Raw genomic sequence first — 16,465 nt, forward strand, 5'->3', positions numbered from 1 at the left:
ATTGAAGCTTGAAAAAAAATAAATAAAGTATATTTAATATTTAAGTTATTAAATTCTTTTCCATTAGAAATTTTTTTATTAAGTTGCATTTCTAAATTCATAACCTATTTGCAACTACTTTTGCTTGATTGCACTTTGCGCAAACTTATTACAACTTCAATCTAAATTTTCATTTCTATTTCATTTCATTTGTCATACTTATTTACACTTAAAATCGTTTTTGAGTGTTTTAATTGAATTGAGAGCACTTGTTGTTCGCTTTGCTTTACGTGCGCAGCGCTTGTTATTATAGTATTCTTGTTGTTGCTGCTCTTGTTGTTTTAGCACTTTCTCCAAAATACAACTGTCAACGCGGCTGCCTGCCGCAGATAAATTGTCGTTGAGTTTAATTAAAAGCCCTTTGTGATTGCATAAATATGAATTTACTTTTTGTTTGTAAGTGTGCAGAAATTATTTTTTGTTTTCATCTCTTGATTTATTCGGCAAGCAGCGTGTGGATGCTGACTGAGTGAGTGGACTGTGTGCGTGTGTGTGAAATGATTGTGGAACGAAAGCTTTTTTTTGCCAATTTGTCAGCTGGTCGCCGGCAAATGCTAGAGACAGCTCTCAGTTGATCGCAGCTGTGCTGTGTTGCTGTTGGCACGTCTTTTATGACACAATTTTCATAAATTTAAAAAACGTTTTTATATTCTTTGTTTATTGGATTTTGTTGGAGTGAAGTTGAGGTAGGTAATGTGTGGAAAAAATAAACTTTCATTGAGTGAATATCAGTTTGAGAGACGACAAGCAAAAAAAATGTGAGAATGGCAAAGAGTGATTGCTGTGAATATAGAGGGATGCAGAGAGAGTGGACTCTACTGAGAGCATCAGAGTGAGAGAGCGTAATAGACTGAGAGATAGTAGATAGAGAGTTCTTTAAAGCTCAGGCATATAAAAAGCTCTTCGCTTTACCTTTGAAAAAAGAACTCAATGTAGCCGACGGCTAATACGCTGTTCAAGTTCCCAGCTGGGAAAAAATAAATTTGTTATGCAAATTATGGTTTTGTTATGAAAATTAACAATTTAACAAATTTATTTGAAATTATTCATGCATGTTAAAAAAATTAGCGAGCGTTCAACTCGCTTTTTTGACTAGCAAATACCCTGCAGGTAAATTTTTCCATGCTGACAAGCGAAATTATACATTTATCGGAAGTCACAATTTATTATCTGACTATGCAAAGGTATAATTATAGATTGCGATCTGGTTCTAGTTCCCAAACAGTTTTGTTTTGCTTTGCTGAAAATAATAAACAACAGACCGTCAGGCGCTTCTAATTTTCAATTTCAATTATAAATAATCAGAACAGTTTCAGTCAGCTTTTAATGATGCACAAATTGAAATTGTAATAATTGTATGATTGTTGTTAGCTTTGGGACTTAACTTATAAAACAAAACTGAAGCGAACTTTCGCATTTAGTTGCTGTCAAGTCAACAAAAGGTTCAGCACGATGTCAACACTACAACAACAAACGCAACTACTTCTACTTTGCAGTCTGCTGTTGATACGGGCGCCAGCACCCAGCATGTCCAGTTTGTTGAGCACGGAAACGGATGATTTTATCGATTGGTGGCAGCATGCGGTCTTCTACCAGATCTATCCCAGATCCTTCAAGGACAGCAATGGCGATGGCATCGGCGATTTGCAGGGCATCATCTCAAAGCTGCCGTATTTAGCAGAGACTGGCATCACAGCCACTTGGCTGAGTCCCATTTTTCAATCTCCCATGGTGGACTTTGGCTACGACATATCCGACTACAGAAGCATACAAAGCGAATATGGCAGCATGTCGGACTTCGAGCAATTGGTGCACACAGCCACAACTTTGGGCATAAAGATTGTGCTTGACTTTGTGCCGAATCATAGCTCAGATCAGCATGAATGGTTCAAGAAGTCGGTGGCCAAAGAGCCAGGCTATGAGGATTTTTATATCTGGTCCGATGGGAAACTGGATGAAGATGGGAAACGACAACCGCCCAACAATTGGCAGTCGGTGTTCTATGGCTCGGCATGGGAATGGAACGAGGAGAGAGAGCAATACTATCTGCATCAGTTCACTAAGGAGCAACCGGATCTGAATTTCCGCAATGCAGCCGTTGTGCAGGCCATGGATGATGTAATGTTGTATTGGCTGCAAAAAGGTGTTGCCGGATTTCGCATTGATGCGGTGAATCATTTATTTGAAAGCGAAACGCTGGCGGATGAACCTCTCTCGGGCAAGTCAACGGATCCGCTTTCCTACGATTACACGCGGCACATCTATACGAAGGATTTGCCCGAAGTGTTGGATATGGTTCAGCATTGGCGGCAACTGCTGGACGATTATACGGCCAAGCATCCGGCTGGCGGAGCGCGCATTATGATGACCGAAGCGTATGCTGGGCTCCGGGAGCTGGCGGATTACTATGAGGATGCGAATGGGGTGCGTGGCTCGCATTTGCCCTTCAACTTTAACTTTATCACGAATGTGAATGGCGAGTCGGATGCTCGTGACTTTGTCTACAACGTGGAGAAGTGGCTGGTCTATATGCCACGCGGGCATGCGGCCAATTGGGTCATGGGCAATCATGACAATCCGCGTGTCGCCACACGCTTTGGCGCCGACAGTGTCGATGCCATGAACATGCTGCTCATGACGCTGCCCGGCGTTGCAGTCACTTATAATGTAAGTGCTAAGTGCGAAATGCATTTAAACGAAAAGGTTAAAGGTTAATGCGACATTTTTGTGCTCTGTGGCAGGGCGAAGAGTTGGGCATGGAAGACAATAAGGAGATTAGCTGGGAGGAGACTGTCGATCCGCCAGCACGTAATGCTGGTGAACTGGACTTTCAAAAGGTTTCCAGAGATCCGGCGCGTACGCCTTTTCAGTGGAGCAGTGCCAGAAATGCGGGTAAAAGAAAGTCAAGAGTGTTGTAGAAGTGACAAAGGGTGATAAATTATTTGATAGGTTTCTCGGATGCACCCAGAACGTGGCTGCCAGTGAATCCAAACTATGTGCAGCTTAATTTGCAGTCACAGCAGCTAGCGAAGAAAAGCCACTATAAGGTCTACAAGTTGTTGATTGAGCTGCGCAAGTTGCCTGTATTGCGACGTGGACGCTTCAGCATTGAGCCCCTTTCTCGCGCTGTTTTCGCTATCAAACGGTAGGTGGCGCTAGCTTGTATTCATAAAAGACGTATTATGGTTTTGTGCACATTTCTTTAGCTCACTCAAGGATTACAACACATTCGTCACGATCATCAATGTAAGCGACAAGGAACAGATTGTAAATCTCACGGATTTCATAAATCGTCCGCAGCAATTGATTGTGGCTGTTGCCGGCGTGGATTCAACTTATGAGCCGGGGTAAGCCAACGCTGTCAGTATGTGAATTGCAAGCATGTTACATTTCCTCTACCCGCAGACAAGCTCTTTCCAGCAGTGCATTGACACTGGCCGCCCACGAAGGTCTCATCTGCCAGCTGCTCGAGACTTAAGCCCCAGTAACAACATTACACACTCGTATATCCAATTTGTTTGCGACCATTAATTGCATTTCAGTTGCTTTTCTCACGAGTTTCAATAAAACCAACAAAAAAAAAGGAAAACTCAAACTAAAACCATTCACAGGACATGAAAATTAATGATTTGCTTTACGTAAATCAAATGAATTAAATTTCCAGTTTCCCGGCAAACGGCAGCATTTGCTTTTCGGTTCAAATTAGATTCAATTTCAGTGCCATAAAGTCTCCTGGCAGCTTGCCCAAGCCAATGTCAATGCCAAAGTCCAAATACTCTTTTTCACATTTTTTGAGGTTTTGCAAAGAAATTGACTTGCACATTAAATTATTTTCATACAGTATTAAAAGTTCTACTCTTAAGAACTTGCTGATTTCATTCAAGAATTATAAACATTATTTATAAAAAGCGTATTTAGTAGTCGTCATTTTGCGTTTAGCTTTTTCATCTATTCTTTTTGCTGTGTTTGCTTCAGAGCGTGTATAATTTTTCATGTGGTCGAGCGCACGAACTCGAAAGATTTATGGAGCACAACGCAGAGATTTGCGAACTGTCGCAGTGCAAATGTGCTATGAAAAAGGAACAGTGGAACGATGGAGTGGAGAGAGGGGAGAGACAGGTCACAGGTCTTCTGTCATTTTGTGTTATGCAAAAGTTTTAAAGTTTCAAATGCTGTAGTGCATTAAGCACTAGAAGTGCCAGAGGGGCACGTGCAACGCTTATTGTACAATTTGCCAAGACCGCAAACTTTCCCACAAAAACTTGCACCACGAAGTCATTTAACAATTTTGTTTGGCTGCCAATAAGTTAAAAGTTTGAATAACAAGACATCAAATGCTGCATAGCATTGCATAATAAATTTATATGAAAATGTTAACAAACTTTGCGATTTTTGTGGGAACCTAAACGATTTGTTGACCCTTAAAGTACCATTGGGAATAAGAATTTAAAATAAATATATTACTCTAACATATAATGCTGCTGTCATTTAGTTGACATTATTTTCTGCTTCGCTTCGTTACTACCAAATTTTTAATGTAATTATGCTGGGCGAAAAAGTTAACACAAAAGCTCGTAAATCAAAGTTTTGCTTGTTGAAAATATTTAAGTATTTTCTATGAATTTTTTATTTGTAATCCTTAAGATTATTCATACTTGAAGCCACAGCAAATGGACCATGAAATAGCATAACAAATGAGTAGCTTTATAAATAGTTTAAGGTTCAACAAATCGAGCAAGTGGAAAGTGGTTAATGCCACAAAAAGAGAAGCGAACACTAATCCAATCCTACTGCTTTGTTTGGCATTTTTAAAGCGCTCGCAGCTGCTTTAACAAATCATTCGCATTGCTCATACGCCACGTTAAACACAGAGGCATGCCGCGAGCCAGGAATTTTCATATCTCTCGCGCTACCATTCACATGCTATTATTATCATTATTATGATTATGAAATATTATTTTAAATATTCGCTATGCAGTGACTACAGCAATCGCAATGGCAGCCAGCAGCTATTATTGCCACCCAATGCTGGCATTGTCCTCTGGCAGCAGGATGCGATTATGAGGTCAGTTTTCGGTAGAAATGTCATTGCAAAAATGGTTCAATTCTAAAACGCAATTTCAGTGCACAGCGTCGCCAATTGGTTAAGCAGCTCATCAAGTCGTTTAATGTGGTTCTTGTGGCGTTGCTAATGTACAATTTGTGGCGTCACAAATGGACGAAAGTAAATTTCAATTAGCCATTTTGATGCATTGATTCTTTGTTATCCCCCAGCCGAAACTGATTGATTGATTAATTAATAAAGTAACAAAAACAACAACATGAGTTTTTCGCGGGGAACTGGGAACGGAACACAAAAGCAGCTCGCCCAGCGGCTCAACTGTCATTACCAGTTGTCGACAACGGTTGGAATTTGCGGTTATTTGGTATTTGGTTGTGAGTGAAGGAATGAGGGAATGGAATTGAATTTCCGCTTGTGGCCGTCAAGTGGTGCCTGAAAATGACCAGACAAGTGGGTGGCGAAATCCATTGCTTAATCAATGGATTTTTGTATTATGTCATCACTTTTTGGTTTTTGGTTCCAACTAACTTCATTGCAAATGCAATTACAAAACTATTTTAAAATCCTTATAAATTCCTTAGTCATTTGTCTTTAACTTTCATTCAATTGTAGCCATCAATTTGACTTGAAGTTCTTCGCATAAAAACACTAGAACACTAGAAGACAAAAGTGCTGTTAAAACTAAACTGTCAAGTATAATTTTTATTCAATTTGTTAGCAAATTTCAATTCTTTAGACATTCGCATGTAACTAAAGAGAGATTTAAATGAAATCTACAGCAGCTGGCAAATGCCAGTTCCAAGTTGCCAGTTTGCAGTGTAAATTTAACGCTTTGATGAGTGGCAAGTGGATATCCTTGTTGCCAAGCTGATTGCCGGAAAGTTGGCAACGTCTCGCAAGAGAAAGAGATGCCAATAAAAATTACCAGCCAACTGCTCGCAAATTAACCGGAGCGCAAACATTCAGCAGCCAACACAAAGAGTACATAAACTGTGTAGCCTTCTTGCATTTTCTGACTCATTGATTGATTGTGCTTAATGTAAAACTCTTGTTCAGTAAATACTTGAATTCCAATAGTTGTTTTCTTCAATTATTTGAGAGATATTAAAGGATATGAGCAATAGGGAATATTTGTAAATAAATACAAGAAATTAAATATACTTAATTTCTACTTTTATTGCTTTCTTAATCAATAATTTTCGCACATTTGTTAAATTGGATTGGTATATTGAACTTTTCAACGTTCCTAATTTATAATCTAATGAATTAAGAAATTAGCAACAATTTGAACTTTTATGAACTTGGTTTATTACTTAAGTTTCCGTAGAGAAATCAATGAACTCAATTTAAGCTAACAAGTCAAAATATGAACAAAATATGAAATACTTTAAGAATCTTATAATACTAAAAATATTTCTCTTTTATAACTAAAATTTATATTTAATGAAATTTGAAAACAAATATTTATTTGTTATTTTTTTATTAGTTATTATTTTTTTTATTTATAATAATGTCAACAAATTAATAAACAAGTAAGAAAACTGCAGTCGAGAATATGACAAATTAATATACCACATATATACTAAAAATATACCAAAGGGGTGGTATTAGGTGTATTGTTACAGCCAAAACAACGAAGATACAAAAGTAATTCTCACATAATTTCTACAATTTTTATCCGATTACAACTAAATTTTCAGGAATCATAAAAACTATAGTTATTTATGTCTGTAAATTCAAGAATCTATCTTCAAAATATTAATGCAATTCTACCCAATGGGTAGCGGGTATAACAACATTGTAGTTGAATGTTATGAAATTTATAAATAAACATTTATTTTGTATTATTAATACAATCGAGTGTCGTGAATCTTTGTACAATACAATGGACAGAAAATCCTTTGAAATTAGGTTGAATTTGTATGCTGGAACACAATGCCAACTGGCTGTGTTGTATGCAAGCAGCGTACAATGACGGCGAGGACAACGACGTCAGATTGTCTGGCGGCTGTTCTTTGACATCTGCGCACAGCGGCAGCAGCAGCAGCAGTCGCAGTCCCTGACAAGGACAAACACGTACGTGTTGAATCCTTTGAGCCTAAATGCTACAAAAATGTTGAGCAGCTATGGGAAAATTGGCAGTACGCGCCGCGTACCTTGATGTCTGAACGAACAACAGCCCGAGGCGACTGAGAGCGAGGGCGAGGGCGAGGGTGAGGGTGAGGGCGGTGAGAAACAGCAAAGAGATGCGTCAGCCAATTGGCCATATTCAGTTCAGCTCAGTTCTACAGCCTTTTCCCATTGTGTGTGTCTGTGTTGTGTGCTGAGTTTTCTGTTTGTGGCAACGCCATTTTGGCCATTTTGCCGTTGGCTTCATAAATTTCACAGACAGTTGTGAAGCTGGCGCCGCGTTTTAACTGTTTTTAATTAAAATACATTTTTTTTTCGCTACATTGATAATCAACTTCACGTCTGGCGATATGTACGTTGTGTGTGTGGTTGTGTGAAAGTGGCTTCAAAGAGTGTTATTAAATTGATTTTAAGTCTTCGATACGTTGTAAATGATATAAAATTAAAGATTTCTTTACAGTGTTTTGCTTTAAGCTAACATCGAATTCTTAAGCGATTTATGTGGTCTGAGAAATGATGAACAACGGGAAGTCTGAGAACAAGTTTTAGTTTTTATGGCCAAAGTTTGAAAAGAATTGTGAAACTATTTGCATCAGTGTACGAACAGTTTTGAAGATATCTACAACAATTTACTACAGGATAACTTGCTAAACAGCAGACTCCCTTTGCTCTTTCCCACATTTGATGTCATTTCTTATGCCTTTGCTGTCACTTGAAGTCCGGTGAAGTCGGAAAGCTTCGTCTGTCGGAAAGTAAAAGCCAAATTGATTGGCAATTGAGAAGCTGCTGGGCATAAAGCACAAAAAAAAACAGAACTTTACAGAAAAAAAGATGCATATATTATCCCTTTAAAATTCAATGAAGCTGTTCCAATTCCTTTGGCAATGTCCCTCGTCCCATGCCGAGCTTTACAATAAATTTTCATGTGGTCTGACATTTGCCATTATGCATTGAAATGTTTGTGCGTTTAAGTCAATGACTGGAATTTATGCAAATTTGCACAAGGGCTTTTGCTTAAGACTAATGCCAAAACCGGGAAGGTCACTTTGACTTCACTGAGTCGAGTCCTCGCTCGGCTAACAAATAAACGCAAATGTAAAGACAAAGACAAAGCAGGCATTTAAATTATGAGCTCCAACTTGGCAAAATGCTTTTTATTATGGTCGTGAATTTATGCGCGCCTGAAAGTATGCAGCACTTGAACGCGCTGCAAAATTCGCGTTTGCCCTTAAACCTCGTTAGCTGCTAAATTCAGTTAACCTTTTTTTTTTTGCTTTGCGTCTGCTTTTGTTCGTCAATAAATTAGCTAATGCCTGTGGAAATTCATTGAACCGCAGCCAAATGGGCCACTTAACCCTTTTTTTTTCGCCAAACACACACACACAAAGACTCTGGCATCTCAACCCGAGCAGCACATCAATTAAGTTGGTCTCATTCCACCAATTGGGCTGCTGTCAATAAGTTGAACTTGTCGTTGATGTCGCTTGATCAGCCAAGCGGGACTTCTAACTGCCGCTTCCCGGCCAGACAACTGATGTCGGCGTCGACGGCCTCGTCCTTGTCTGTGAGTGAAGAGCGAGACAAAGCGGCCGCGGCCAGGACTATAACAAGTGTAATATGTCAATTGAAGGACACACTTGCCAACACACTCCCGACACCGAACACAAACACTTGACTATTTATTGCATTCGTTGTTTGTCTGTTGTTGTCATTCTCATTTGACGTTGTCGCTTTGTTGTTGCTGCTGTTGTCGCCGCAGGATATGCTACGGATATTTGCAAAATATTGCAGCGCCCATAAATTGTAACCCCAAAGGACGACGCGCGCCACATCGTCACTTGGTCTCTTAGCCGGCGTTGCCGTGCCGGTTACGTTTACGGGGTTTGTTTTGCTCCTTTTGTTTTTTTGGTGTTTCGCTTTGTAGTTGGTAAGGTGGGCGTCGCCTCAGACATTTCCCCGGGCTTTTGTGGCATTGTCCCAAATCGGCACACAATTTGTTGTCACTACGTGACGCTGCAAGGCGAGAATAACGGCCAAAACGCGGCAAATAATTCACCATCTGGACTCGAGACTCTCAGTTAAACAAAGATTCTCACTTATTTATTTAAGCCAATGCTCGAAATTTTCATTTCTGTGTGAATGTAAAATATGGCTTGTATTGTTTACCACTTTTAAGAGATCATCATATCATCAATAGAAAGCATCTGCTAAAAGTATATTAGAATTATACAAATGGATTTCCCAATCGCCAAAGGTTTTTTTTTCATTTTATTTAATTTCGTAATTCCGCTGTGAATTTAGTCGAGCATTTTTAAACTGCAATGCAATATTTCATTGTTCTGTTTTGCACTTTGAATTTAAAATTTAATTGGAAAATACATTGGGAATATATTGTATGGCTATCTATATTTATGTGTGCTGGGCATAAAGGGCTGCCACAAATTGACTTTGCACATTTGGTTGAAAAATCGCCACAGAGCAAACGTTCCCTACTGGTATTTAGGAGATTATTTTTCTACCTTTCAGTTGTGGCTCTCAAAATTCATTTGACCTCAAATTGAATTCATGAATTTTATCTAAAATGCACACGAATACAGACACACACACACACACACAAGCACACGCATTGTGCTGAAAACTTGCTGTGGTCTCTGTCAGTTTATTAGCCCGAAAAACAGCAGGCCAAAAGCCTGAGCTTAGTTTACCTGTTTCTAACTGATGCTGGCTGTTTTCAAATTGTTTTGTGTCATGTAAACGATGCCTCCACAACAACAACAGCCTCACATGGGAGAGGACGAAAGCGATAGTTCGACAAAGGCATTGCTTACACATGTGTCCAGCCGCCGTAGTACAAGCTTTGCTATCAAAGTTCTCCACAGAAGGCTGTCAGTCAAAAGTGGTTCATGCAATCTCGACCGTAACCAGCTTAACCAACCTGCTTCGGTGAGACTGGCAATACATTTTCATTTTGGCCAGTAGTATTTTCTAAAATGTTTACTCAGGCCACACGCGTCGTATACGCAATCTGCTGCTGCTGCTGCTGCTACTCGCTTTTTGGTTTACAAGCAAGTTCCTGGCCATATGCAAGAAGCATAAAAAGTTTCTCATAAATTTTCCGGCAACAACAGCAGAAGCAGCAATTCGAAATGAATTGTTAGCGGAAGGAAATGAGAGAGAGAAATATGGTTAGAGAAGTGTAGTCAACTTTTATAATAGCCCCCGACTCGTTGGGGGAAATTCAATTTCATTTTCAATTTAATGCTGCAATGAGCCACGTACCTCGGCCCAAGTCTCATTCAATCTGGTTTCTGGTTGTGGCTCTGCGAGCTCTTCTTCATCTTCTACTACAACATCTTGTGCTGCGTGGTTGTTATTGTCTTTCGAATTGACTTACCTGCAATGAAATGATAGAAAAATAGATACATATATATTATTTTATGCGTTTGCATGAATCAACCGAGATAAAGTTGAGGTCGGGTTAGGAATTAAAAGTCAAAGCCCAGCGCAGGGGATTGACTTTGGAGCAAAAGTTCAATTTGACAAAAGAGCAACGTCAAGGTGACTCTTGGGCACTAAAGTATCTCATACTCAGTCCCAGTCCCAGCCGCACTTTTCCTCCACAAATTTATCTTTTTCGCTTTTCGGGGGACGTGCCTGAGTTGCTTTATGTGGTGTCAGGTGCGGCGGCGCCACGTAAGCAGATCCTTACCTATAACATACGAGTACCCGTCCAGCGTGAGGACACACTTGCGCGTTGTGGTGCCGGGCAAATTGCCAACGCCGCCGCCAACCACAACGCTGCTGGACGAGTACCTGGTGCTGCCGGCGGTGTTTGAGCCGCTCGATGCTGTGTTTAGGCTGCGACTGTTGAAGCCCAACGCTTTGTTGAGGCTGCTGGAAAAGCCGCCGGGACTGCTTGCCAAGCTCCGCTCTTGCTGGTGTTGCTGTTGCTGCGTGTCGCAGCTGTTAAGACTCTCACGTCGCGGTGGCGCCACCAAGCCAACAAATTCATCATTTCTCTTGCTCAGCCCATCACTCGAGTGATCGCGTTCCCGTTCCCGTTCTCGTTCGCAACGCGTGCGATTTCGCGCATAATGCATGGAGGAGGAGGTCGAGGAGGAGGAGGATGCAGAGACGGTCGAAGAGGACGAGGTTGCCACAGCACTTGTTGCTGCCGCAGCAGCGGCTGCCTCCTCGGGGCTAATGTTCAACGTTTGCGGTTTGTCGCGTCGCGTCGCGTGCGCCGCGTCCTCCAATGTATCGCCCATTGTGTGTGTTGACGACAAATAAGTCTAAAGATCCTCGATTTGTTTGTTTGCGAATTTTACGCGACGCGCGATAACATTTTCTCTGGTATTTCGTGGGAGTTTGGATAAAAAATGCCTGTTTGACGCCTACGCCAGTTGAATTAATTAATAACTTTTTTGGGTATAATTTTCAAATTGATTGCACTTTAATTCACTTTTCGCTTTTTTGATGTTGAGCCACTTTTATGTCTACACAAACAGAAAATTTAATTAAAACCAAACACGATGGCCAAATGAATAGCAATGAATGGAAATGAAATGAACGTGGACTCAATGCAGACAAAAAGCGAGATAGAGAAAATGGTAAAACAGAGTGAGTGAGAGAGGGAGAGGTAGAGAGGGAATGGACCGAACTGTTATCTCAAATATATAGCACGCATACGCAACGTTGTACGCGTTGTACATGACAGAATTCCATCGAAAAACAATGCAACGTCAAAACTGAAACTGAATCTTTTATGAATGCCATCAAAATGACTTCAATTCTGACATCAGTAGACAGTTATATTCTATGCTGTTCTGCCAACACACAAAACCTCCTCCAACTAAACAACAACTGTCAGTTGTTTATAAACAGTGCCAAAGAAATGACAGAATTACGTTTCAGAAATGAATTGGAATTGTTTGAGTTTTAGTGTACTTGTATTTTTATAGGATTAAGCAATTTATTCGAGAATAATATTATTTCGATTGAAATGAAATATATACTATATATTTATTATGATATTTTCATTGTATTTCAAATGTTTTTCTTGCTTTTATAATGGGATTTGTTTGTCTCAACTTTTTGTTTTATTCAATGGTAATTGAGAGCTTGTGGTTCATTGTTATGTTTCTGAATGAACAAAATATTTATATATAACCAGTTTTAACAGATTTATAATGCATTTTGTTTGTTTGTTTCTAAACGAATGCCAATTGCTGTTGCTGTTCAATATTGTTCTAATTGCAGTTTTGTCCACACTGCTGCCAATTATTCGACTGGACACGCAAACACGCCCCACAAAAAAAAAAAAGTGAAACCCATTGACTTTTTCTCCCCCGCTCGTACTACATTTGTCTCTCCGCTATTTGCATTTGAATGACAGGCCATTGTTTGTAGCACTATGCGATTCTGATTTTATCGCACAAATATTGACAAGCCTGTCGTATCATGTGAGTGTTTGTGTCCCTGTTGTTGTGTGTATTGGTCAGTTTGTCAGTCGGATATTGATTTGCATATTTGTCATAATGTCTGTCCATTTATCAGAATCCATCAATGCCATTCAAACTGTTGCAATGTTTCGCATTTGTTATTTACGTGCAACATTTTTTTATTACACACATTTTTTAATGCGGCGCCTTAAAAATTGGCTTCATTATTTTTATGCCAAAAGCATTTTTCATTAATTTGCAGATTGTTTTTTTTTGTTTTTCGGTGGTTGTTTGTTTTTATTTCCATATGATATTTATTAAACTTTTGGCACTCTGTGTGTGGCCCAGTCCATTTTTGCATGTCTTTACGTTCGACACGTACACCAAATAAAACGAGGCGACACTTTGAAGGCGTCACGTTCGCCAGAGGTTGCCACGAGGCTGCCTTGAGAGGAGAGGCAAACCAAGAGAGAGCACAGATGGTTGCCGAAGGTTTCGAAGCCTTTTTGGTATGACAAGCAAATTCAGCGCACACAAAAAATATGTTTGGCAACTGGAAGTCGAGCAAATGTCTCAGGCAATACGTGATACCTTTTCATTTCTGTTTAAACTCCCAGAGAAATTTATATGTCAACAATCAAGTTTCTTAAGACCATAGATATGTGATCCTTGTGGGGGAATGTTTAAAGAAGTTTTTGATGCAGCTTCCATTTTCCAATTAGTTTTGCCTATTAAGATATTTTGAAAATAATTAATTCTAATTGTAAACGAAATCCCTCGTCACCTCAACAACCACTTGGGCATTAGAAACTTTCATCCTAATATCGATCGATTGGACGAACGAAACGTCAAGTTTCATTTTCATATTTATGAGCATTAACTTTTATGTTAATCAATTTTAAAAGGGTTCTCTCTGCCTGAAGTTGGTTTAGGAAACCTTAACAACAAGTTAAGCAGCTTAACGGTAACAACGAGATATGAGTTACCAACAATTTTCGTTTCATTATCAATTGCAATTGTTTGGTTAGTGAAAAGAGTTTCATTTGAAGTGGGATTCAAATAAAGCTGCTGTATTGAAAGCTGCTGGGCGTGGACTTCAAATGATAAGCATCAAATTTTAATTATATTTTTATTGCCTTTTTTACCACTCTCTGTTTTTTTTTCCTTTTACTGCCATCGCTCGAAGGGCCCTTTCAGGACACTCACAGTGTGTCTGACCATCGCTTTTGTTAGTCTGGCCACAGCGTGGGTTGCTGGCCACTTGCCACAGTTTGGGTTTAAAAGCATTTTCAAAGAGTAGCAAAGAAAAAAAATATATATATGTTATATGAAAAAAGAAAATAGCTGAATAGCTAGCTTTAAGTTGAGATGAGAGGAAGGCTTTAAGTTTTCGTTGTCAGCTGTGAATATTGCGCATACGCCGCGTTTATCGTCTGCCTAATGATGTATCAATAACGCATTTACGACACAATTAATGGCGGCTACGGAAATCAATGCCCAAGTCCATTAATGTTTCGCCTGCCGCAAGTTATTAGCCGTATTTTGCCGATGCTTTTGGCGACCATAAATCGCGTTATCTAAAAAGGTTAAAGGGCACAAAAAGGACCCGAGACAAGAGAAGCACAAAAACATAAAGACCAAATCCAATTTAGTGGGTGCTCTGGAATCTGGTTATTGGTTATGGAGTTCAGGGAACTTGTGGCATAAATTTAAAATTTGTATGCAATCAGCATCGCATAGTTTTGCCCATTTATTTGTACGAGTAAATCTGCTGTTTTGGCCCTTTGTTGTGCTGCATATCGACGAGAAAGTTTTGCAACCCGCATAAAGTGACTGCGCTTATAGTTCTTCTTTTGGTTTTTGGTTTTTTTTTTTGTTTTGGCCATAAAGCGTTGTCAATGAACTCCAGTCAAGTTAGTGACTTTGTCTATTGTTTAGCTCAGTTAATCAACCAGCATCATTGGCTATATAATTCACCCTCAGCTTGTTTTTGTACGTTGTGCTCAGCTTTCTTGTCTCGTTTGGCGAGATGAAAGCAACAAGGCACAAGTCAATTATTTAATTAAAAGCTGTCACTTGCATGGCTCAAATGTAGCTCGTAATGTGGCACTGTTACAAGGGCTAACGCTGTGGGCCGAGGGAAGGGGCATAGGCAGCCAAGGACGTGACCGTGTCAGAGCCCAGAGAGAGAAAGAAGACGACACGAGCAAAAAACAACAAACGACGCAAAACAGCAAAAACATACACAAATAATTAAAAGCGCATACACAATGCGCACAAGTAGCAAATGAGGAAGCGGACAATGACAGCGGGAAGGGGGAAAGATTATATGCAGGAAAATGCGAAATGTGACTTGCAGAGAAAAACAACTTAAATGTGTTTCTTCTTTTTGCGACACGACATACGAACTTTGAATACACTTGAACTAATTTCATGTACTTGCAAAAAGCCTGCAAGAAATGTCAAACTCAATTAGTTTGGCTAAGCATGAAACTGAGTGAGCAATAATAGCTGTGTTAATTAGCTGCGACTTTTTAAAACAAGCACAGCTTTCTGTTTTCTTAGATAAGTTGTGCAAATCTAACAAGCTTAACTCAATCCATATTTGATTTAAAAAAGATTCATTCTAAGTCTCCAGTAATATTTCAAGTTTTCGCGAGTAAAAATTCTAATTTTGACATTCGATTTTTGTGCGCTACAATTTTGATTTTGAATGCATAGCAAAAGAAAAATATTTAAAATATATTGTTAAATGTACCAAATAAAATATTTAATCGCTTTGCCTAACAATTTTAGTAATTTTCAGTCATTTATTATGAAAAAAGATTCTACTTTCTTATTTATTTTTTTTTCACAATTGTTTTAAGATGCAGTGTAGAAAAAAATGAATTTTGCAAAATTTTAAATCAATAATATTTTGGCATTCGCAACTTCTGAAATTAAATTTTCCTCCACAATATAGAAAGCAGAAAAAACAACTTTTTAAGCAATTCTTTAAATTGCGTCCCTCGACATTTCCAATTATTATTACACCAACCGTTGGCTGATTGTGAATTGTATAAATTTCGCGCAGCATTGTCTAATAAATATGTATGTTGAACCCTTTTTCAGGTTCTTAATTGTTCGAGTTTACAAATTTATTAGGATCTGCTGTGACTTGAAGTTGAGGTGTTATTTGTTGTTGTTGGGTTTTCGGTTAGATTTTCAGTATTTACAAGTCGTATGCCCAAGTTGTCAGACCCTCTTTAGGGTCATTGTTTAATAACAACCAACTGGAGCTGCATTTGCCTTTCGTTCCGTTGTCATTTGCACTCATCTGTTTGCCCCGTGCATCCTTTTTCTGCGTTGTTTTTTTTCGCTCTCTCCTTCGCTTGTGTGCCTTCTTTTAATTGTTGTAATTTTGCCGGACATTGTGTCATTGTTGTTTTTGTTATTCTTGTTGTTGTGGTGGCCGCCAGCTTGACGCCAGTCGCCTGTCCTCGATGTAAATAAAAGATGAGTTAAAGTACGATAGATGCGAATGTTGCGCAGGACTCAAAACTGGAGCTCGTTCATCAAGCGAGGCAGCTGCTGCCTTCGATCGATGTGTATGCAATAACAAACAATAGCCAGCCAGAAATTGCATGTAATTGAATGTAATACACACACAAAACACACCACACACATACATACTCAGGTTGTAAGGCTTTTACTTTTTTTTTTTGTTTTGCTGACAGGAAGTGGGTAATAAATTTTGCTAGCTTTAGCGAAACGAAGGACGACAACGTGACACTTATAGTGCAAACGAGAAAGA

The 16,465-nt window shown here is 39.2% G+C and overlaps 2 protein-coding genes across 10 annotated transcripts in view; one reads left to right on the forward strand and one right to left on the reverse strand.

Moving 5' to 3' along the window:
- Window positions 1–16,465, reverse strand: part of LOC133843727 (dual specificity calcium/calmodulin-dependent 3',5'-cyclic nucleotide phosphodiesterase 1) — a 99,262-nt gene that overhangs the window by 36,247 nt on the left and 46,550 nt on the right. For 5 of the 7 annotated variants that reach the window (XM_062277390.1, XM_062277399.1, XM_062277421.1 and 2 more), the window contains exon 2: window positions 10,941–11,727. The exons of the other annotated variants lie outside the window; for them this stretch is intronic. In XM_062277390.1, coding sequence (XP_062133374.1) covers window positions 10,941–11,499 — 559 coding nt within the window. In that variant the 5' untranslated portion in view covers window positions 11,500–11,727. The remainder of the gene's footprint in view (window positions 1–10,940; window positions 11,728–16,465) is intronic. 7 annotated transcript variants of the gene reach the window in all.
- Window positions 593–5,297, forward strand: LOC133843003 (maltase 2-like). Of its 3 annotated transcripts, none has more exons than XM_062276351.1 (7): window positions 593–725; window positions 1,536–2,706; window positions 2,781–2,931; window positions 2,989–3,184; window positions 3,246–3,386; window positions 5,018–5,104; window positions 5,164–5,297. In XM_062276351.1, the coding sequence occupies exons 2-7, from the start codon at window positions 1,567–1,569 to the stop codon at window positions 5,276–5,278; spliced, it is 1,830 nt and encodes a 609-aa protein (XP_062132335.1). In that variant the 5' UTR covers window positions 593–725; window positions 1,536–1,566; the 3' UTR covers window positions 5,279–5,297. The 3 variants fall into 3 exon arrangements, with proteins under 3 accessions (XP_062132335.1, XP_062132326.1, XP_062132344.1); XM_062276342.1 differs by having other exon boundaries at window positions 615–725; window positions 1,461–2,706; XM_062276360.1 differs by lacking the exons at window positions 593–725; window positions 5,018–5,104; window positions 5,164–5,297 and adding an exon at window positions 3,445–3,640 and having other exon boundaries at window positions 1,461–2,706.

This window comes from Drosophila sulfurigaster, chromosome 2L (genome assembly GCF_023558435.1).
Source record: "Drosophila sulfurigaster albostrigata strain 15112-1811.04 chromosome 2L, ASM2355843v2, whole genome shotgun sequence".
Taxonomy (NCBI): domain Eukaryota; kingdom Metazoa; phylum Arthropoda; class Insecta; order Diptera; family Drosophilidae; genus Drosophila; species Drosophila sulfurigaster.